General features: G+C 42.4%; 2 protein-coding genes across 4 annotated transcripts in view; both read right to left on the bottom strand.

The window, feature by feature from the left end:
* LOC310701328 (uncharacterized protein) overlaps nucleotides 1-22,948 on the bottom strand; it is a 110,286-nt gene that overhangs the window by 47,258 nt on the left and 40,080 nt on the right. Inside the window, exon 1 of one of the 3 annotated variants that reach the window (XM_083492071.1) lies at nucleotides 19,942-20,172. The exons of 1 other annotated variant lie outside the window; for it this stretch is intronic. The gene's annotated coding sequence lies outside the window, so the exon portion shown is untranslated. Of the gene's footprint in view, nucleotides 1-165; nucleotides 377-19,941; nucleotides 20,173-22,948 lie in introns of those variants that run through there. One more of the 3 variants, XM_083492074.1, reaches the window with a different exon arrangement.
* Nucleotides 8,682-22,948, bottom strand: part of LOC310699310 (uncharacterized protein) — a gene marked incomplete at its 3' end in the record, with an annotated part of 67,988 nt that continues 53,721 nt past the window's right edge. Inside the window, exon 4 of the mRNA XM_083486956.1 lies at nucleotides 8,682-9,031. Coding sequence (XP_083343082.1) covers nucleotides 8,682-9,031 — 350 coding nt within the window. The remainder of the gene's footprint in view (nucleotides 9,032-22,948) is intronic.

Below are 22,948 nucleotides of genomic sequence, written 5' to 3' on the forward strand. Positions count from 1 at the left end.
CAAAGACATCCTCAACGGCGCCCTGCTGGAGGCGCCACCTGGTGCAAAGAAACAACCCCCCCCCCCGGCTAGCCCACCCCCATAGCTATGGCTCTGTTTGCAGGAGGGGTCTCTGTCTTTCCCTCTTCCCCCTAAATCGCCCCCTTTCCCACGCAGCCTCTTTACCTCTTTGTCCTCTCTGGACCTCCGCCTCCCTTGCTCGCTCTTCCGGGTTCCTTCCCCGCAATAGAAAGCGGAGTAGGGGGGGTGAGGGGAATTAGTCAACCCACACCCCTCCTCCCCTTCGGAAAACCTCCCACTTTCCGCTTTGGGCCCCCTGGAAACTTCCGACCTAGAGACACTTCGGGTTCCTTGTCGCAGGCGCGCGCCTCTAGAGCTACGTTGGCAGAGCAGCCCCTGCCTGTCTTGGGATGGAGACAGGAAGAGATGGCGCTGCCTTTGGCCTCCTGCTCTTGAGGCTCCGTCGGGAAATGGCCCCCCCTCCCCCCAAGTCGCCTCTCTCCCCACAGCGGAGAGTGGAAATGGGGGCGGGAGCGGGGGGCTTCCTATTTGTGTGTGAGATGATGGATGGATGTTTCCCTCCACAGCAGGGTGGCAGCTGCACACTTATTCTTTCCTTATTTACTTTTGTTATTTTATCATTTCAATAGAGTTAAGTTGAGGGTCTTACGGAGACTCTTCCTGGCTCCTCAAAAAGGCCAGAAGAACAGGAAAGGCATAATCCATGTCTGCTGAAGATTGGCATAGGTAATAGGGAGGCAGTAATAAGACGCAGGGGCCGTGCTGATTTATTACAATTATTTGTATAGTTTAAATAATATACGTATATACGTATGTGTGACTATTATTGTTTATTTACACGATGAAACATCAACATAAAAATCTTCCCTAAGCTGGGTTGCCTTCATAAATATATATCAATATTTATTTGTTTTCCAGTGATTGTTTTTCCTATGTCTTTAGCAGTTGTCTTCCAAAAAGAGATGGAAACCCAGGTTTGTGAAACCCTTGTGTACACAGTGGTCTGCTTGCAGGAAGACTCTCCAGAAGCAGGACTGAAGGATTAGTTCAAAATTAGTATTTTTTATTATTATTATTAACCCCAGCCATTCTGGGTGGCTTCCAACAAAATATTAAAAATACATGAAAACTTCAATCATTAAAACCTTCCTTAAACAGAGCTGCCTTCAGATGTCTTCTAAATGTCAGATAGTTGTTTATTTATTTGATACATGATGGGAGGGCTTTCCACAGAGTGGGCGCCAATACTGAGACGGCCCTCTGCCTGGCTCCCTGTAACTTCGCTTCTCACAGTGAGGGAACCGCCAGAAGGCCCTCGGAGCTGGACCTCATTGTCCAGGCAAAATGATGGGGGTGGAGATGCTCCTTCAAGTCTACTGGGCTGAGGCCGTTTAGGGTTCAAAGGTCAGTACCAACACTTTGAATGGTGCTCGAAAACATACTGGGAGCCAATGTAGGTCTTTCAAGACTGGTGCTGTTATGTGGTCTTGGCCGCTTCCAGTCAACTGTCTAGCTGCCGCATTCTGGATTAGTTGTCGTTTCCAGGTCACCTTCAAAGGTAGCCCCACATAAAGCGCATTGCAGTAGTCCAAGCGGGAGATAACTAGAGCATGCACCACTCTGGCGAGACAGTCTGGGGGCAGGTAGGGTCTCAGCCTACATACCAGATGCAGCTGGTAGACACTGCCATGGACACAGAATTGACGTGTGCCTCCATGCACACCTGTGAGTCCAAAATGACTCCCAGGCTGCACACCTGGTCCTTCAGGGGCACAGTTACCCCTTTCAGGACCAGGAATTCTCCAATCTTGCCTGGAATGTCCCACCAAAACAGTGCATCTGTCTTGTCAGGATTCAACCTCAATCCGTTAGCCGCCATACATCCTCCAACCGCCTCCAGGCACTCACACAGGACTTTTTTTTATAAATATATTTATTGAAAAACATTTTTTGAATATAAGCAAAAATAAAAAATAAACATACAAAATAATAAGCAATTAAAAACACACATTAATTTTCAATAACATAACTTCCATACCCTTATTTTCTCCGACCTCCTACTTCCCTTCTTTGTATTCCAGTTCAATTTGTTAATTCAGCAAATCCTTACCATTAAACTTTTACCCATTTTATACTCCTTTTTTCATAATAAAAAATTCCTTCCAGTAGCACCTTAAAGACCAACTAAGTTAGTTCTTGGTATGAGCTTTCGTGTGCATGCACACTTCTTCAGATACACTGAAATAGAAGTTGCCAGATCCTTCTATATAGTGAGAAGGTGGGGAGGGGTGTTACTCAGAAGGATGGTGGGAATGGGAGATAGGCAGATAGCTGGGAGAGCCTGTTGACGACTCTTAACGACTGTAATAGGTCTTACAGGAAAAGGCAAGGGGTGGGAAGGTGAGAAATGGTTTAGTTATGTATAGTGAGATAAGAATCCAATGTCTTTGTTAAGCCCAGGTCTTTTCATGGTTTTAAGTTTGGTAATGAGTTGTAATTCAGCAGCTTCTCTTTCCAGTCTATTTCTGAAATTCCTTTGTAGTAAAACAGCTACTTTGAGATCTTGTATAGAATGCCCTGGGAGATTGAAGTGTTCTCCTACTGGTTTCTCTGTTCTGTGATTCTTGATGTCAGATTTATGTCCGTTTATTCTTTGGCGTAAGGTTTGGCCTGTTTGTCCAATATAGAGAGCTGAAGGACACTGTTGGCATTTGATGGCATACACAATGTTAGACGATGAGCAATTAAATAGTCCCGAGATGGTATGTGTGATGTTGTTGGGGCCAGTAATGGTGTTGTCCGGGTGTATGTGGCAGCAAAGTTGGCATCTGGGTTTATTGCAGGCTCTGGTGCCAGTGTCTGTGTTAAGTCTGGTTGTAGTATTATTGTGGGTTAGGAGTTGTTTAAGATTGGGTGGCTGTCTGTAGGCAATGAAAGGTCTTCCTCCCAGAGCTTGAGAAAGAGAACTGTCATTGTCCAGGAGAGGTTGTAGATCTCTGATGATGCGTTGTACTGTTTTAACTTGGGAGCTGTATGTGATGACTAGAGGTGTTCTGTTATTTTCTTTTTTGGGTCTGTCTTGCAGCAAGTTCTCTCTGGGTATCAGTCTGGCTCTGTTGATCTGTTGTCTAACTTCATCTGCTGGGTATTTTAGTTCTGAGAAGGTTTGCTGTAGATCCCTTAGGTGAGAGTCTCTGTCTGTAGAATTGGAACAGATGCGGCTGTAACGTAGTGCCTGGCTATATACAATGGACTGTTTGGTATGTTTGGGATGGTAGCTAGAGGCATGTAGATATGTTTGTCGGTCAGTTGGTTTGCGGTATAAGGTGGTGTCTATGCGCCCATCCTGTATTTTTATAGTAGTGTCCAAAAAATGTATTTCTTGCATAGATTGATTCATTGTAAGGTTGATTGTGGGGTGAAAATCATTAAATTTCTGGTGAAAGGTGTCCAGGGTCTGTTGACCATGTGTCCAGATGATAAAAATATCATCAATGTATCGCAGGTACAAGAGAGGTTTGAGTGGGTAGGAGTTCAGGAAACGTTGTTCTAAATCTGCCATGAAGATGTTGGCATACTGTGGGGCCATGCGGGTGCCCATTGCTGTGCCGCTGATCTGAAGAAACAGGTCATCACCGAATTTGAAGTTGTTGTGGGTAAGGACAAATTGGCAGAGTTTGGTGGCAAGGTCCGCTGTGGTTTTATCTGATATGGTGTTCCTTATGGCTTGTAAACCATCGTTGTGTGGGATGTTGGTGTACAGAGATTCCACATCCATAGTAGCTAGTATAGTGTTGTTGGGAAGATTATTTAAAGATTGTATTTTCCTCAGAAAATCTGTGGTGTCACGTACATAGCTGGGAGCATTGATGGCATATGGTTTCAGAACAGAGTCCATATAACCGGAGACACCCACTGTAACAGTGCCAATACCTGAAATGATGGGGCGTCCTGGATTTCCTGGTTTGTGTATTTTGGGTAGAAGATAGAAAGTTCCTGGTCGAGGTTCTGTTGGTGTGTTGGTGAGGATCTGTTCTTGGATGTGTGGGGGTAGCTCCTTAACAATCTTGTTTAGTTCTTTCTTGTATTCTTGTGTGGGGTCTGAGTCCAATTTTGTGTAAAAGGCGGTATTGGAAAGTTGTTTGTGAGCCTCCTGAATGTAGTCAGTTTTGTTCATGATGACGACAGCTCCACCTTTGTCTGCTTCTTTAATTATAATGTCTGGGTTGTTTCTGAGATTATTTATGGCTCTCCTTTCAGCATGGTTTAGATTTTGTTGTAAGTGATGGTGTTTTCTGGTCACATCTGTTTGGATTCTGTGGCGGAAGCAGTCAATGTACAAGTCCAGTGTGGTATTGCGTCCCTCAGGAGGGGTCCATGTGGAGTCCCTGTTCTGAAACCATATGCCATCAATGCTCCCAGCTATGTACGTGACACCACAGATTTTCTGAGGAAAATACAATCTTTAAATAATCTTCCCAACAACACTATACTAGCTACTATGGATGTGGAATCTCTGTACACCAACATCCCACACAACGATGGTTTACAAGCCATAAGGAACACCATATCAGATAAAACCACAGCGGACCTTGCCACCAAACTCTGCCAATTTGTCCTTACCCACAACAACTTCAAATTCGGTGATGACCTGTTTCTTCAGATCAGCGGCACAGCAATGGGCACCCGCATGGCCCCACAGTATGCCAACATCTTCATGGCAGATTTAGAACAACGTTTCCTGAACTCCTACCCACTCAAACCTCTCTTGTACCTGCGATACATTGATGATATTTTTATCATCTGGACACATGGTCAACAGACCCTGGACACCTTTCACCAGAAATTTAATGATTTTCACCCCACAATCAACCTTACAATGAATCAATCTATGCAAGAAATACATTTTTTGGACACTACTATAAAAATACAGGATGGGCGCATAGACACCACCTTATACCGCAAACCAACTGACCGACAAACATATCTACATGCCTCTAGCTACCATCCCAAACATACCAAACAGTCCATTGTATATAGCCAGGCACTACGTTACAGCCGCATCTGTTCCAATTCTACAGACAGAGACTCTCACCTAAGGGATCTACAGCAAACCTTCTCAGAACTAAAATACCCAGCAGATGAAGTTAGACAACAGATCAACAGAGCCAGACTGATACCCAGAGAGAACTTGCTGCAAGACAGACCCAAAAAAGAAAATAACAGAACACCTCTAGTCATCACATACAGCTCCCAAGTTAAAACAGTACAACGCATCATCAGAGATCTACAACCTCTCCTGGACAATGACAGTTCTCTTTCTCAAGCTCTGGGAGGAAGACCTTTCATTGCCTACAGACAGCCACCCAATCTTAAACAACTCCTAACCCACAATAATACTACAACCAGACTTAACACAGACACTGGCACCAGAGCCTGCAATAAACCCAGATGCCAACTTTGCTGCCACATACACCCGGACAACACCATTACTGGCCCCAACAACATCACACATACCATCTCGGGACTATTTAATTGCTCATCGTCTAACATTGTGTATGCCATCAAATGCCAACAGTGTCCTTCAGCTCTCTATATTGGACAAACAGGCCAAACCTTACGCCAAAGAATAAACGGACATAAATCTGACATCAAGAATCACAGAACAGAGAAACCAGTAGGAGAACACTTCAATCTCCCAGGGCATTCTATACAAGATCTCAAAGTAGCTGTTTTACTACAAAGGAATTTCAGAAATAGACTGGAAAGAGAAGCTGCTGAATTACAACTCATTACCAAACTTAAAACCATGAAAAGACCTGGGCTTAACAAAGACATTGGATTCTTATCTCACTATACATAACTAAACCATTTCTCACCTTCCCACCCCTTGCCTTTTCCTGTAAGACCTATTACAGTCGTTAAGAGTCGTCAACAGGCTCTCCCAGCTATCTGCCTATCTCCCATTCCCACCATCCTTCTGAGTAACACCCCTCCCCACCTTCTCACTATATAGAAGGATCTGGCAACTTCTATTTCAGTGTATCTGAAGAAGTGTGCATGCACACGAAAGCTCATACCAAGAACTAACTTAGTTGGTCTTTAAGGTGCTACTGGAAGGAATTTTTTATTTTGACTATGGCAGACCAACACGGCTACCTATCTACTCCTTTTTTCATATCTCCTAAAGCATTACAGCTGGAAACCGCTTAGTTTCTATCCAACATCTTTCTAACATTCATTAATTTTACAGTATTTCTTTAAATAGTCTTTAAATTTCTTCCAGTCTTCTTTCACCGACTCTTCTCCCTGGTCTCGGATTCTGCCAGTCATCTCAGCCAATTCCATGTAGTCGATCACCTTCATCTGCCATTCTTCCATAGTGGGTAGATCTTGTGTCTTCCAATACTTAGCGATTAGTATTCTTGCTGCTGTTGTAGCATACATAAAAAAGTTCTGTCCTTCTTTTGCACCAGTTGGCTGACAATGCCCAGGAGAAAGGCCTCTGGTTTCTTCAAGAAGGTATATTTAAATACCTTTTTCAATTCATTATATATCATTTCCCAGAAAGCCTTAATCCTAGGGCACGTCCACCAAAGGTGAAAAAATGTACCTTCAGTTTTCTTACATTTCCAACATTTACTATCGGGTAAATGATAGATTTTTGCAAGCTTGACTGGGGTCATGTACCACCTGTATATCATTTTCATAATATTCTCTCTTAAGGCATTACATGCCGTAAACTTCATACCTGTGGTCCATAACTGTTCCCAGTCAGCAAAAATATTATATCCAACATCTTGTGCCCATTTAATCATAGCAGATTTCACCGTTTCATCCTGAGTATTCCATTTCAACAGCAAGTTATATATTCTTGACAGATTCTTAGTTTTGGGATCTAACAGTTCTGTTTCTAATTTTGACTTTTCCACCTGGAAGCCAATTTTCTTATCCAAATTATATACCTCCATTATCTGATAATAATGGAGCCAGTCTTTCACTTTATCCTTTAATTTTTCAAAACTCTGCAATTTCAATTTATCTCCTTCTTGCTCCAAAATCTCACAATATGTCGCCATTTGGCCTCCATATTGAGCCTTTTCAAAGCTTTTCTTCCATTGGTAACAGCCACCTTGGGGTTTTATTTTCCAACAAATCTTTATATCTTATCCAAATGTTAAACAAAGCTTTCCTGACAATATGATTTTTAAATGCTTTATGGGCTTTGACCTTGTCATACCACAAGTATGCATGCCATCCAAATACATTGTTAAAACCTTCTAAATCCAAAATGTCTGTGTTTTCAAGAAGTAGCCATTCCTTCAACCAGCAAAACGCTGCTGATTCATAATAAAGTTTCAAGTCTGGCAGGGCAAATCCACCTCTTTTCTTTGCATCTGTTAGTATTTTAAATTTTATTCTAGGCTTCTTGCCCTGCCAGACAAATCTAGAAATATCTTTCTGCTCCTTCTTAAAACAGTCCATCTTGTCCACAATTTGCAATGTCTGAAATAAAAACAACATTCTCGGCAATACATTCATTTTTATCGCAGCAATTCGGCCCAACAGTGAAAGCTTCAAATTTAGCCAAATTTCTAAATCTTTTTTCACTTCCGTCCAACATTTTTCATAGTTATCTTTAAACAAATTCCCATTTTTGGCTGTCATATTAATTCCCAAATATTTCACTTTTTTTACCACAGTTAGTCCTGTCTCATTCTGAAATCTATCTCTTTCAATCGGTGTTAATTTTTTCTCTAAAACATTGGTTTTTAACTTATTTAGTTTAAAACCTGCCACTTGACCAAATTCCTGAATTAATTCTAAAACCCTCTTGGTACTGGATTCTGGCTCCTGTAGCGTCAATACTAAGTCATCTGCAAATGCTCTCAGTTTATATTGTTTAGCTCCGACCTGTATACCTTTAACCAACCGGTCCCTTCTAATCATATTTAGCAAGACCTCCAGGACCGATATGAAAAGCAATGGGGAGATTGGGCACCCCTGTCGTGTCCCTTTTTCTATTCTAAATTCTTCCGTAACCACGTTATTTACAATTAGTTTAGCCTTTTGTTCAGAGTATATTGCACCTATACCATTTTCAAAACCTTGGCCCACCCCCATCCCATGTAGGTTCTTCTTCATAAAATTCCACTGGCCTTGTTATTTGCAGTGCTTTCTAAGGCCCATTTGACTTCACTCTGCAGGATGTCTGGCTCAGGGTCTCCAGGATGTCTGGCTCAAGTGGTGGAATTAGGCATAGCTAAAAATTACTTATCCATGCAAATTGAGAAGGGCAAAAATTGATCTTTCCTGGTTCATCAAACTGCAAAAATTGATGATCTTGTTGAAATGCTATGTTTAGAAAATGCAAATGGGAAGGAAACACCTATGGTGTGTGGTTTCACCTTTACAGGTGAAGATAAGCCATTTCCTAACAAAACTTTGTATTGTTCAGCTATAGGCAAGCTAAATTTCATTCAAAGAATCTCAAGACCAGATATAACTTATGATTTTCACTTTCTGGCAAAATTTGTGGAAAAGCCCACAACGTCCCTTTTTAATGCATGGTCTCCCCAGCAAGCTCTCTGCAGCGCTACTAAACAGCAAATAGCAAAGAGTTTTCACTTCAACTGAAGCTCCTTCCACACTCCATACATTCAAATGGTTTTTCCCATGTGTGTTCGTTGATGTCGTTTACAGTGCCCACTTTGACTGAAGCTCTTTCCACACTCTATACATTCAAATGGTTTTTCCCCTGTGTGAGTTCGCTGATGTTCTCTTAAGTGTCCCCTTTGACTGAAGGTTTTCCCACACTGCATACAATTAAATGGTTTCTCCCCTGTGTGAGTTCGCTGATGTTTTCTAAGGGTTTCACTTAGACTGAAGCTCTTTCCACACTCTATACATTTAAATGGTTTTCCCCCTGTGTGAGTTCGTTGATGTTGTCTATATTGTCCACTTTGACTGAAGCTCTTTCCACACTCTATACATTTGAATGGTTTTTCCCCTGTGTGAGTTCGTTGATGTAGTCGAAGTTTCCCACTATGAGCGAAGCTCTTTCCACACTCTATACATTCAAATGGTTTTTCCCCTGTATGAGTTCGCTGATGTTCTCTATAGTGTCCACTTTTATTGAAACTTTTCCCACACTCTATACATTTAAATGGTTTCTCCCCTGTATGAGTTCGATGATGTTGTTGAAGTTTCTCACTTTGGCTGAAGCTCTTTCCACACTCTATACATTTAAATGCTTTCTCCACTGTGTGAGTTTGTTGATGTAGTCTATAGTGTCCACTTTGACTGAAGCTCTTTCCACACTCTATACATTTAAATGGTTTTTCCCCTGTGTGAGTTAGATTATGTCGTCGAAGTTTCCCACTGTGAGAGAAGCTCTTTCCACACTCGATGCATCCGAATGGTTTCTCCCCTGTGTGAGTTAGATGATGTCGTTGAAGTTTCCCACTATTAGAGAAGCTCTTTCCACACTCTATACATTTAAATGGTTTCTCCCCTGTGTGAGTTCGATGATGTAGTCGAAGTTTCCCACTATCACTGAAGCTCTTTCCACACTCCATGCATCTGAATGGTTTCTCCCCTGTGTGAGTTCGCTGATGTATTCTAAGGTTTCCCCTTTGACTGAAGCCCTTTCCACACTCTATACATTCAAATGGTTTCTCACCTGTGTGAGTTCGTTGATGTAGTCTTAAGTGTCCGCTTTGACTGAAGGTTTTCCCACACTCTATACATTTAAATGGTTTCTCCCCTGTGTGAGTTCGCTGATGTATTCTAAGAGTTTCACTTCGATTGAAGCTCTTTCCACACTCTATACATTTTAATGGTTTCCCCCCTGTGTGAGCTCGATGATGTACTCTAAGGGTTTGACTTCGACTGAAGCTCTTTCCACACTCTATACATTCAAATGGTTTCTTCGTTATTCCTTTTGAATTTAAAGATGGCCCCCCAGAACTCTTGCCTGTCTTCTCCATCGTCTGCTTCAGAGTGCGGGGAGACAAAATCCTGTTGGTGTTTCAAGGGAGAGAACAAAGGAATATGACACACATCAAGTTCAATTGTCACTCATCCCAATTAGTATTTATAATTATGATGTGACACCTGATCTTGTGCCCGTTTTCTGTCACAGGACTATCCTAGTGTAAATTCTCTGCCCAGGCCTCTCTCACTGTCCTTTCTCCATTTGCATCACTCCTGGACTTACCTCCTCTATTTCTATGCAGAATCTGTGTCACACTGAAGAAGCTCAATATTAAACATCAATATATAACTGTACTTAATGGAAACTTCAGACTTCCATATTTAGCACTGACTCATTCATAGGATGAAGCTGTTAGTTTTATTGCTGGAGACACAAATTTATTTCTGATCTATCAAATACATTAATAGTATTATGTCATGGGGTGTTGGGGCTGGGATAGTACCTCTCGTGGGGGACATATAGGGCTCCTTCTGGGGTGATTGGTCCACCATTAATCCCCAACCTGTACTCAGCTCTCACCTGTGGGTCCTAGAAGCTGTCAGCATGCAAAAGCAGACACAAGCCAGGAAAAGCTTTGACAGGCCAACTAAACCAGTTGAGGATAATTGATGGGTCTCAATCCCTTGGTGAGACGGGGACTTTCACTGCATGTGATGACAGGCTCTGGCACATTGAGCAGACAAGACCAATAGTGAGTCCAACAGTCAAGCAGATGATTTATGCAAGTGCCGTAGAGGGAAGTGAGGGGCTCCTCAACCTGGGAAGGGAGGCCAAGCAGTAGAAGGAAAACTCTGATCCTAAACCTCCAGCTGTGCTGTCTCAAGCTTCAGATGACATTAGCAAACATCCAAAGGAATAAGAAAAGAATTTTAAACGCTTACAGGATATATTTATCCTGTGAAAATTGCAATTCTAGTAAAGAAAATTCGGATGCTGTGGGATGTAAAAAGGGAGTCCGTCCCTGCAGCGGTGAGAAAATGGTGCAGAGATTAAAGTCACAAGGACAAAGAAGGAAGTGAAAGCTCCTGCTGAATGAGTACAAAACAAAACAATGTACTGAGGCAAAGGGCATTTTGAAACAAGTTATTAGAGAAGAGTTAAAAAGAAGGACTTTGTAAACTTTTCTTGGGAATATTTTTGAGGTGGATGAAAAGTAACACTCCAGGTCTGAAAAGGCTTCGAGCAGAAAGGGAGGAAAAGGGAGGGAGAACCCATAAAGTCTTCAGAGACTGCAATAAATCCTTTTACAACATCGTTTATCTTTGACTAAAACCATCTGCTTGTGGAGGTTTCAAGGTTGCATTTGTGGTTTTTCTGCTACGCCCTTGCCGGTAAAAGACAGGAGAAAGAGAAAGAGAGTTTATTACTTATCCCTTCTTTGATATGTTAGACCGGCAAAGGGGAGAAAGAGATTGAATTTTAGGTGAAGAAGAAACAGACTTGGCAGTCTTATTTTATGTGGACCTTTAAGTTCTTAATTATTAGAAATGTTGCCACACCCATAAGCACTTTAAAGGTTGTGTTGCTATCATTCACTGCAATTTTCCCCAGGAAAAACAACCCCACTCCCCTCCTGAAACTTGGCTGTTTGATACAGTCCCCTTCCTGAACTTTTTTTGCGTATTAAGCCAGCAAGAGGCTAGAAAAAACTGAGTTTGGAGTAAAGTGAGGGTCTGTTCCCTAGTATATGATAATTCTACATCTCCTTGTGGATTAAGCCAGCAAGTGGCTAGAAATAAAGACTGAACTGGGATACAAGAATAAAAAGTGCTTCCTGTATTTACACTCTGGTGGATTCGGCCAACAAGTGGTTGAACACCAGTGGAAACTTCATCAAAGGACTGACTTGTCAAGTTGCAGAAGAGCAGAAGAAGAGGACCTCTGATGGACTTTGAGTTGGACTAATATTTAAAGTAGTTATGTACTACTGACACTGGTGTAACCTGAATTAGGAACAAAAAGAGATAAAAAGTGAAAGTCATTGTGGGGGGTGGAGGAAAACCGAGGGTGACACCTAGAGTAATAGAGTGAAATTGCAAGCAAGGATTATATTTTATACTGCTTATCTTTACTCTGTTGGCTCTTTTGGACCACATCACAGGTTGAATCATCTACCCCCCCCCCCGGTGGACAGAATATTTTACTGCAGTAATTAATCTAAAATGGCAGGGGGAAATGGGGAAAAAATTGGGGGGGAACCAGGAGAAAGGAAAATTTCCAGACAGGAAGAGATCAAGGATTTGGATATTTTGTGGTTAAAAATAAAGGAAGAATTTAAACAAAATGAACAACATATGGAGAAAAAATTAGGAGAAGTACAGGAAACGTTGGATAAGAAAATAGAGGGAGTGGTAGGAGAAATTTCAAATAAAATTAAAGATTTGACAGTTAGATCCAAGACGACTGAGGAATCAACGAAAAGGATTCAAAAAGAAGTCAAAGAAAATAAGAGAGAGATGGAGAAAATCAAGGATGAAGTAGTAGATTTAAATAAAACACAGGAGCAGGTCTGGGACAGTTTAGCTCTATTGGAGATGCGTCAGAAACAACTTAATTTGAAATTTAGAGGTGTAGGTGAGAAAATGAATGAAAATATAAAGATAAAAATGATCAAGGAATTGGCAAGATGGATGGATATGAAAGAAGAAGAAATTAAATACACAGTTGAGAACGTATTTAGAATAAAAGTAAGATCTTTAAAGGCTAAATCAAAAAAACTACCAGGCGACTGTCTAATGATTTTTAATTCATTAGATATGAGAAACGCAATCTTGAGAATGAGTTACCAAAATAAATTGGTAATCGATGGTAGGCCAATTATCATCTTTAAAGAAATTCCCACTAGATTTTTAGGAAAGAGGGTTGGATACAAACCATTAGTGAGTTTGTTGAAGAGAAATGGAATACAACATAGGTGGGAATTCCCCGAGGGGATTTCTTTTTATTATAAAGATAAAAGATTTAGGCTAACTGATATTCAAGAGGTAAAGAAATTCTCAAGGAGATATGAGAGAGAGTTGGGAAAGTTGGAAGGAGATAGAGCTGTTCACAGACCTGGGGGAAAGGAGATTGACTCAGAGGAAGAAAGAAGGAAGAAGAAAAAAAGAAAGAGAGGAAGAGGAAGAAAAAGAGGAAGGAGAAAAGGAGGAAGTAGAGGACGAAGAGGAAGAGGAAGTGAACCTTGGGGACAAAACCACCCGAATTTGAATTTAATTCATAGCTGAGAACTAAATATGTAAAAATGACTTTGAAACTGTTAACGTGGAATGTGAATGGATTAAATGAGAAATCTAAGAGAAATAAAGTTGAAAACGTTTTGAATAAAAAAAATCTTGATGTAATTTGTTTACAAGAAACCCATGTAGCTAAAAAACATAAACATATTCTGAAAAACAAAAGGTTGGGTACGGAATTTATTAATTCAAATGTTAACATGAAAAGAGGTGTGGTGTTATATATTAAAGAGAAATGGGAGCCTAAATTATTTTTTAAGGATGAAGAAGGGAGAATAATTGTAGTCCAAATTAATTACCAGGGGGAGAAAATCAGTGTGGTTGGGATTTATGTGCCAAATACAAATAAGGGGGAATTTTACAGGAAGCTGGAAGACTGATGGAAACCGTTGATCAAAAGATAATACTAATGGGAGATTGCAATGGTGTGGTGATGCCAGAAGTACATAAATCAAGAAAAAAGAAAAAGTTTAAGCAAGGCAAGCTACCAAGGACTTTTTTTGATCTTGTTGATAATCTTGACCTAATAGACATTTGGAGACTTAAGCACCCAACCACAAAACAATTTACTTTCTTCTCTGAGCCACATCAAAGCTGGGGGGAAAAAAGATTATATCTGGATTTCAAGGGATATAGCTCCAAGAATAGCAAAAAGTGAGATACTACCATGAACATTATCAGATCACAACCCTATGATTTTAGAACTAAGAAGTAAAGAACAACATTCATTCAGATGGAGGATGAACGAAAATCTTTCTGAGAATCAAGAAGTGATTGAAAAAGCAAAAGAGACTTTAAAAGAATATTTTAAATGGAATTTATATAAAGAAACAAGTTTGGACATAGTTTGAGATGGGAGTAAAGCTGTCATGAGAGGCTTCTTAATACAGCAAAATAGTTATAGGAAAAAGTTGAGAGAAAAGAAAAAAGAAGAAATTTTGGCTCAGTTGGTAGAGTGTGAAAGGAAACTAACAATAAAACCTAAAGATGAACAGATAAAGCAAACAATTAAAATGCTACAAACTAAATTTTCAATATTGGTAAATCAAGAAGTCGAATGGAAAATAAAATTTATGAGACAGAAATTTATTGACGCAGAAAAAGCATTTGACAATGTGTCGTGGCAATTTTTATTGAAAAGTATGGAAGCAATGGGGGTGGAAGGTTCATTTATGAAGGGCATAGAAGCAATCTATTCTAATCAGACTGCCAAATTAATTGTAAATAATACTCTGACAGAGTCTTTTGACATTATGAAAGGCACGAGACAGGGATGCCCTTTGTCTCTGTTGCTGTTCATAATGGTCTTAGAGGTATTAGCAGATAAGTTACGAAAATCACCAGAAATACGAGGAATAAAAATTGGAACAAAGGAATTTAAACAGAAGGCCTATGCCGATGATCTTGTATTATCTTTAGAGGAACCACGAATAAGTGTTGGGAAAGCATTGGAGGAATTAGAGGAATTTGGTAAGCTATCAGGATTTAAACTAAACAAAACAAAGACAAAAATGATGGTTAAGAACATGGATAGAAAAGAGACAGAACAGCTGGAACAAAAGTGCGGAATTAATGTGGTGAAAAAAGTAAAATATTTAGTGATTTGGCTAACGACAAAAAACATCAACTTATTTAGTGACAATTATACCCCAGTATGGAAAGGGATTAAAAGAGACTTGGATATTTGGAATAGATTAAAGTTATCCTGGAGCGGAAGAATGGCAGCGATTAAAATTAACATTCTACCGAAGATGCTGTTTCTCTTTCAAACGATTCCTGTTATTAAAGGGTCGTCTCAGTTTCGGGATTGGCAAGAAGTCTTATCAAGATTCATATGGCAAGGGAAGAGACCCAGGATAAAATTTCAACTATTGACTGACAGGAAGGAGAGAGGAGTATTTTCACTACCAAATTTGAAAATAAAATTATGAGGCGTCTTGCTTGTGCTGGATAAAAGAATGGATAATTTTAAAAAATACTGATTTGTTGGATCTTGAAGGGTATAATAATAGATACAGGTGGCACTCCTATCTATGGTATAATGTGAAAATACATAAAGGTTTTACAAACCATATTTTTAGGGGTGCCCGATAGATGTGTTAACAATAAAAAAAAAAAATATGGAGGGAAAGAGAGTAACTTATGAAGATATATTAGTGAAAACGGAGAATGGGTGGAAATTAAGACCATATGAGAATATAACAGATGGATTTACGGGATGGCTACAATATCACCAGGTGAAATGGTTTGTTAAAAGAGGATAAAAAAATGGGATTCTGTGAGAAAAAGTCCAAATACCAGATAAAAATTTTGGAGGGCAGAACAAAACTCTTGTCTAAAATGTATCATTACTTGCTGGAATGGGACACTAAGGATGAGTTAACAAAAGAAGTCATGATAAAGTGGGCGGTCTTTACGATAAATGGGTAAGATTATGGAACAAAGGTATAAAGTTTACAGCGTGCTCCAGCTTAAGAGAAAATTTAGGAAAAATGATGTACCGGTGGTATATCACCCCAGTTAAATTGGCAAAAATGTACAAATCGAGCAATAAAGCCTATTGGAAATGTAAACTAAAGGATGGGGATCTCTACCACATGCGGTGGGCATATGATAAGATGAAAAAGTTTTGGGATCTAATATATAATGAACTGAAGAAACTTTTTAAGTATATATTCCCTAAAAAACCGTAGGCTTTCCTATTAGGGATAATAGGGGAGGAGGTGAAAAAGGAGGATCGTAAACTATTTCAATATGCTACGGCTGCAGCTAGGATCCTCGTGGCTCAAAAGTGGAAATTACAGGAGACCCCAACAGTAATGGAGTGGCAGACTAAATTTTTTGAGTATACAGAATTAGCTAAAATGACTTAAAACATTCGAGACCAAAAAGGGACAAAGTTTGAAGAAGAGTGGGGTAAATTTCTTGCATATATAAGAATTAACTGTAGAAGTCTAAATACTGTAGCAAGGTTAACATAAATCCTGTGATGTGTATAGAAGGTAAATAAGAATCTGCAAGAGAAGATATAAAGTAAGAAAACCGAAGCAGGGAAGGAAGGAAGTCTGTGTGTGAACTTGCGCAGTGTAAATAAGACGACATAAAAAGATGACTGTAAAAGATTAAGTTGTATTTATGTTTGTGAAAAATCAATTAAAAGATCCTAAACGTCTGCTGCCTTGCGTGAATATCTTCAGGAAAAGAAGAAGCTAAGAAGTAAACCCTACACGAATCGGGAGTGGAGTCCTTAAGATGATTGTGTTGGAGTGTTGTGGGTATCAAGGAGTTAACACTATGCTAAGTGGAAATGCTGACTCAGTTTCATGTGGGGCGTCAGCATCCCAAGAGATGGTCTATAGCCAGCTAGTATACAGAGGTATGCTTGACTTCTCCACACTGGCTTCTCCCCTGTATGTAGGAAGGCTGATTTGTGGAACTTTATGATGCTGCAGGACTGCAGCTGGAATAAAGCCCTCCTTGCAACACAGCTGGACTCCTGAGTGCTTTATATGGAGCTTCTATCGGTCCAAATACATTGCAACATGTTGGGTGGAGTCCTTGTATGCCTCCTTCCGGTAACTCCTGGGGCCAAAGATATTGCTCTGCTTCCCTTTGGACCATATCAAGAAGGTTGAGAAGGTAGGGCTGCCATAGGTCTGTCCCCCCCCCCCCCCGGGAATCGAGGAGGATTTTCACAAGATCGGCAAAAGGTCCACCCAGACGTATGGCAAGGCTGCCGTTTCTTGTGAGGAGAACCAGAACTTACAGGGTTCTACGGTGAGGTGGGGCACCTCTGGCCCTCCAGATGTGGCTGGACTCAAAGCACCATCAGCCCAAGCAAGGGTGGCCAACGACCAGGGATGACAGGAGTTCTACTGGAACAACACCTGGAGGGACACACTTTCTCCATCTTCCTCCTCCTCTGAAAACGCTAAATATCTGTATTGTTTCCTCCTTCCTCCGTGATGTGTAACATCTTCCTGATACACTCCAAGCAACTGCACACATTCCCTAATCCTGCACCATTTACTTCCTGAGGCTGCTCCATTGTGTCCACCTTCTCAGAACCTCCCACCATTTCAGTAGCAGTCCTTCAGTTCCCAGCTATTAGTCCCCCTCCCCCTACGGAGGAATTATTCATCTGAATCCCAGGGGCTGGGAGTCCTGAGTGGGGAGACGGCTGTTGGCCCTGCTGGGGGGTTTCTCTTTGGCTGGTCCTTGTGAGAAGAGGATGATGGACGAGGTGGGCCCTGATCCTAATACAGCAGGACTTTTCTCATGTTCCCACAAACTGAAATGAGACCTACAAGATACCGTCTCCCAGGCAAGAGGAAGGACTTACCTCTCAAAGTCTCTGCATTTTTCTGTTTCAAGGAAGAAGTTGAGCTCAGACTTGCAGATCAGATTCTCTCCTGTGTGGAATGAGTAAAATGGAAGTGCTATTTACGTGACTGGAAAAGTATTCAAAAATATTCATGTGTTGAAGAAAGTTTAACAAAGTAGCTGATGTCCCATTAAGGGCTAATAAAAGTATTATGGCCTCAGCATTTGTGGGCTGCAGGCTGAGGATGTGAACTGTGGAGCAGGAAGACTCGCAATCTCCATTATCCAGAGAGTCTCTTTGTAGATTTCGGAATTCCTACAGCAATATCGGTTCATGAAAAGTTACGGATGGAGTAAATTACACGGTTGCTGTAAACTATCACCTCACACACAAACTCTCACTCACACACAGTCTGTAAATTTGGCAAGTTCCCAACCCTTTCCTGTAATACTGGCAATTCCAGGCCTGCAGATGCACATCCCTGGGTGTAGAGCCTCCAGCCACAGGCATTGTCTATCATGGAAATGCCCGAGACTGGGGCGGCTTATGGATCTTTGGATGCTGATAGATTGTATCTCAGTTTGTAACCCACTCTGACATTGCCTACAAAAAATAAAAGTACAGTGGTACCCCACTAGACGAATGCCCCGCTAAACGAAAAGCGTGCAAGACGAAAGGGCTTTCCGGTTTTTTTTCCGCTTCGCAAGACGAATTTTTCTATGGGGTTGTCTCACAAAACGAAATTTTTTTCGGGGTCTTGGGTTGTTGTTTTTTGCCTTTTCTGAAAGCCGCTAAGCCGCTTATCTGCAAATTGCCGCTTATCCGCTAATCCGCTAATAGCCGCTTATCTGTCAATTACCGCTTATCCGCTAAGCCTTTGATAGCGGTGCTCCGCAAGACGAAAAACCCTGCAAGACGATGACACCCACAGAACAGATTAATTTCGTCTTGCGGGGCACCACTGTAATAGAAATGCCTTCTGGATATACTTATATATAAACCCTGAAAGCCTTTCTATAGCACCCTTCTCCCATATTCCTAGATTGGTATATATACATCATCAGCACCACCACCATCGATTAACCATGCAGTAGAAACACTTAAGTATGGGAGCCTGAGAGAGAGGAAGAGGTATCTGGCTACTTCCTGGGCGGGGCTTCCAGAAGCAAAGAGCTGCTTTGGAGAAGGCCTTCTCCTCCCTCCTCCCCCTCAGGACCTTCCAGCTTTTTCTCTCTTCTCCTCTCCAAGGTGGACCAAGGGTTTGACTATTTGGAAAACTCAGCAGTGGCCAGAGGATTAGAGAAGATCAGTCTACATCCCAATCCCAAAGAAGGGCCGTGCCAAAGAATGCTCCAACTACCGCACAATTGCACTCATTTCACATGCTAGCAAGGTTATGCTTAAAATGCTACAAGGCAGGCTTAAGCAGTATGTGGACCGAGAACTCCCAGAAATGCAAGCTGGATTTAGAAGAGGCAGAGGAACCAGAGACCAAATTGCAAACATGCACTGGATTATGGAGAAAGCTAGAGAGTTCCAGAAAGACATCTACTTCTGCTTCATTGACCAATCAAAAGCCTTTGACTGTGTCGACCACAGCAAACTATGGCAAGTTTTTAAAGAAATGGGAGTACCTGATCACCTCATCTGTCTCCTGAGAAATCTCTATGTGGGACAAGAAGCTACAGTTAGAACTGGATATGGAACAACTGATTGGTTCAAAATTGGGAAAGGAGTACAAGGCTGTTTGTTGTCTCCCTGCTTATTTAACTTATATGCAGAATTCATCATGCGAAAGGCTGGGCTGGATGAATCCCAAACCAGAATTAAGATTGCCGGAAGAATTATCAACCACCTCAGATATGCAAATGACACAACTTTGATGGCAGAAAGTGAGGAGGAATTAAAGAACCTTTTAATGAGGGTGAAAGAGGAGAGCGCAAAATATGGTCTGAAGCTCAACATCAAAAAGAAGATCATGGCCACTGGTCCCATCACCTCCTGGCAAATAGAGTTGGACACGACTAAACAACAATAACAGCAATGCAGCCGAGGATCAGTGGAGAGAGGACTGAGCTTCCAGGGAGGAAAGGGAGAGGGAATCAGTAGGACCCCCCCCCCTTATCAGACCCACCACCAGAAATTCCTCCTCCAGCGCCCAAGGATGGAGACATCTCTCCAAAAGGAAGCGTCTCTCTCCTTTCCTCCCCCCCTCTCTCTGCTCTGCTGGCCTTCTATCCCCCAGGGATGCTGCCATTCCTCCCTCATCCCCCCAACTTCCTCTGCCCACCCCCCTCCGCCCCACAGTCTCCCCTGCGCCCAGAAATCCCCTTGGCACCGCTTACCCCTCTCCCGGGCGCACCAACCTCTCCATCCGGAGGGGCCTCCCAAGACGGGCAGGGAGGCGGGAGAGGGGGGGTCTCTATCCAGGCCTATTTCACTTCCTTTAACCCTTTCGTGGCCTCCATCTCTCCATCAAGGCGCAGGAGCTTTTTTGCAGGCAGGGGTGAAACTAGGCTGTATTTCCCCCGAGTCAAAGACCCGATTGGAGACATTTGCGTCCCCACAAAGACATCCTCAATGGCGCCCTGCTGGAGGCGTCACCTGCTGAACCGCCCCCCCCCCCGTCTAGCCCACCCCCATAGCTGTGGCTCTGTTTCCGGGTCCTTTGGGCCCCCTGGAAACTTCCGACCTATAGACACTTCGGGTTCCTTGTCGCAGGCGCGCGCCTCTAGAGCTACGTTGGCAGAGCAGCCCCTGCCTGTGTGGGGATGGAAACAGGAAGAGATGGCGCTGCCTTTGGCCTCCTGCTCTTGGGGCTCCGTCGGGAAATGGCCCCCTCCTCCCCCCAAGTCGCCTCTCTCCCCACAGCGGAGAGTGGAAATGGGGGCGGGAGCGGGTGACTTCCTATTTAGGTATGAGCTGATGGATTCATGTTTCCCTCCACATCAGGGTGGCAGCTCCACACTTATTTTTCCTTATTTACTTTTGTTATTGTATCATTTTAATAGAGTTAAGTTGAGGGTCTTACGGAGACTCTTCCTGGCTCCTCAAAAAGGCCAGAAGAACAGGAAAGGCATAATCCATGTCTACTTAAGACTAGCATAGGTAATAAGGAGGCAGTAATAAGACGCAGGAGCCGTGCTGATTTATTACAATTATTTGTGTATATATATATATATATGTATGTATGTGTGACTATTATTATATATTTATCTATTTATTATTTATACCATGCCCATCTGCCTTGATTTCCCCAGCCACTTTGGGTGGCTCCCAACTGAATATTAAAAACACGATGGAACATCAACATAAAAATCTTCCCTAAGCTGGGTTGCCTTCATAAATATATATCAATATTTATTTGTTTTCCAATGATTGTTTTTCCTATGTCTTTAGCAGTTGTCTTCCAAAAAGAGATGGAAACCCTGGTTTGTGAAACCCTTGTGTACACAGTGGTCTGCTTGCAGGAAGACTCCCCAGAAGCAGAACTGAAGAATTAGTTCAATATTATTATTATTATTATTATTATTATTATTATTATTATTAACCCCAGCCATTCTGGATGGCTTCCAACAGAATATTAAAAATACATGAAAACATCCATCATTAAAACCTTCCTTAAACAGAGCTGCCTTCAGATGTCTTCTAAACATCAGGTAGTTGTTTATTTCTTTGATATATGATGGAAGCGTGTTCCACAGAGCGGGCGCCACTACTGAGACGGCCCTCTGCCTAGTTGCCTGTAACTTCGCTTCTCACAGTGAGGGAACCGCCAGAAGGCCCTCGGAGCTGGACCTCATTGTCCTGGCAAAACGATGGGGGTGGAGATGCTCCTTCAAGTCTACTGGGCTGAGGCCGCTTAGGGTTTAAAGGTCAGTACCAACACTTTGAATTGTGCTCGAAAACATACTGGGAGCCAGTGTAGGTCTTTGTTATGTGGTCTTGGCCGCTCCCAGTCACCTGTCTAGCTGTCGCATTCTGGATTAGTTGTCGTTTCCAGGTCACCTTCAAAGGTAGCCCCACGTAGAGCGCATTGCAGTAGTCCAAGGAGGAGATAACTAGAGCATGCACCACTCTGGAGAGACAGTCTGCAGGCAGGTAGGGTCTCAGCCTGCATACCAGAGGCAGCTGGTAGACACTGCCATGGACACAGAATTGACCTGTGCCTCCATGCACAGCTGTGAGTCCAAAATGACTCCCAGGCTGCACACCTGGTCCTTCAGGGGCACAGTTACCCCTTTCAGGACCAGGAATTCTCCAATCTTGCCTGCCCCGTCCCCCAAAACAGTACATCTATCTTGTCAGGATTCAACCTCAATCCGTTAGCCGCTATATATCCTGCAACTGCCTCCAGACACTCACACAGGACTTTCACCACCTTCACTGGTTCCGATTTGAAAGAGAGGTAGAACTGGGTATCATCCACATATTGATGAACACCCACCCCACCCCCTTGAAGATCTCTCCCAGCAGCATGTGGAAGAGGATGGAACCCTGTCACACCCCACAAGTGAGAGCCCAGGGGTCCAACACTCATCCCCCAACACCACCTTTTGGATACGACCCAGGAGAAAGGAGCGGACTCACTGCATAACACTGCCGCCAGCTCCCAGTTCCTCTACACGTTCCAGGAGGTTGTTGTGGTCAATGGTATTAATGGCCTCAGAGAAATCCAGCAGAACTTTTTATTGAGGGTGAAAGAAGAGAGCGAAACAATATGGTCTGAAGCTCAACATCAAAAAAACGAAGATCATGACCACTGGTCCCATCACCTCCTGGCAAATAGAAGGGGAAGAAATGGAGGCAGTGAGAGATTTTACTTTCTTGGGCTCCATAATCACTGCAGATGGTGACAGCAGCCACAAAATTAAAAGATGCCTGCTTCTTGGGAGAAAAGCAATGACAAACCTGGACAGCATCTTAAAAAGTAAAGGCATCACCTTTCCGACAAAGGTCCGTATAGTAAAAGCTATGGTTTTCCTAGTAGTAATGTATGGAAGTGAGAGCTGGACCATAAAGAAGGCTGATCGCCCAAGAATGGATGCTTCTGAATTATGGTGCTGGAGGAGACTTGAAAGTCCCATGGACTGCAAGAAGATCAAACCTATCCATTCTTAAGGAAATCAGCCCTGAGTGCTCACTGGAAGGACAGATCGTGAAGCTGAGGCTCCAATACTTTGGCCACCTCATGAGAAGAGAAGACTCCCTGGAAAAGACCCTGATGTTGGGAAAGATGGAGGGCACAAGGAGAAGGGGGCGACAGAGGACGAGATGGTTGGATAGTGTTCTCGAAGCTACCAACATGAGTTTGACAAAAGTGCGGGAGGCAGTGGAAGACAGGAGTGCCTGGCGTGCTTTGGTCCAGGGGGT

Source organism: Podarcis liolepis (assembly GCF_965112155.1).
Source record: "Podarcis liolepis genome assembly, chromosome: 2".
NCBI lineage: Eukaryota > Metazoa > Chordata > Lepidosauria > Squamata > Lacertidae > Podarcis > Podarcis liolepis.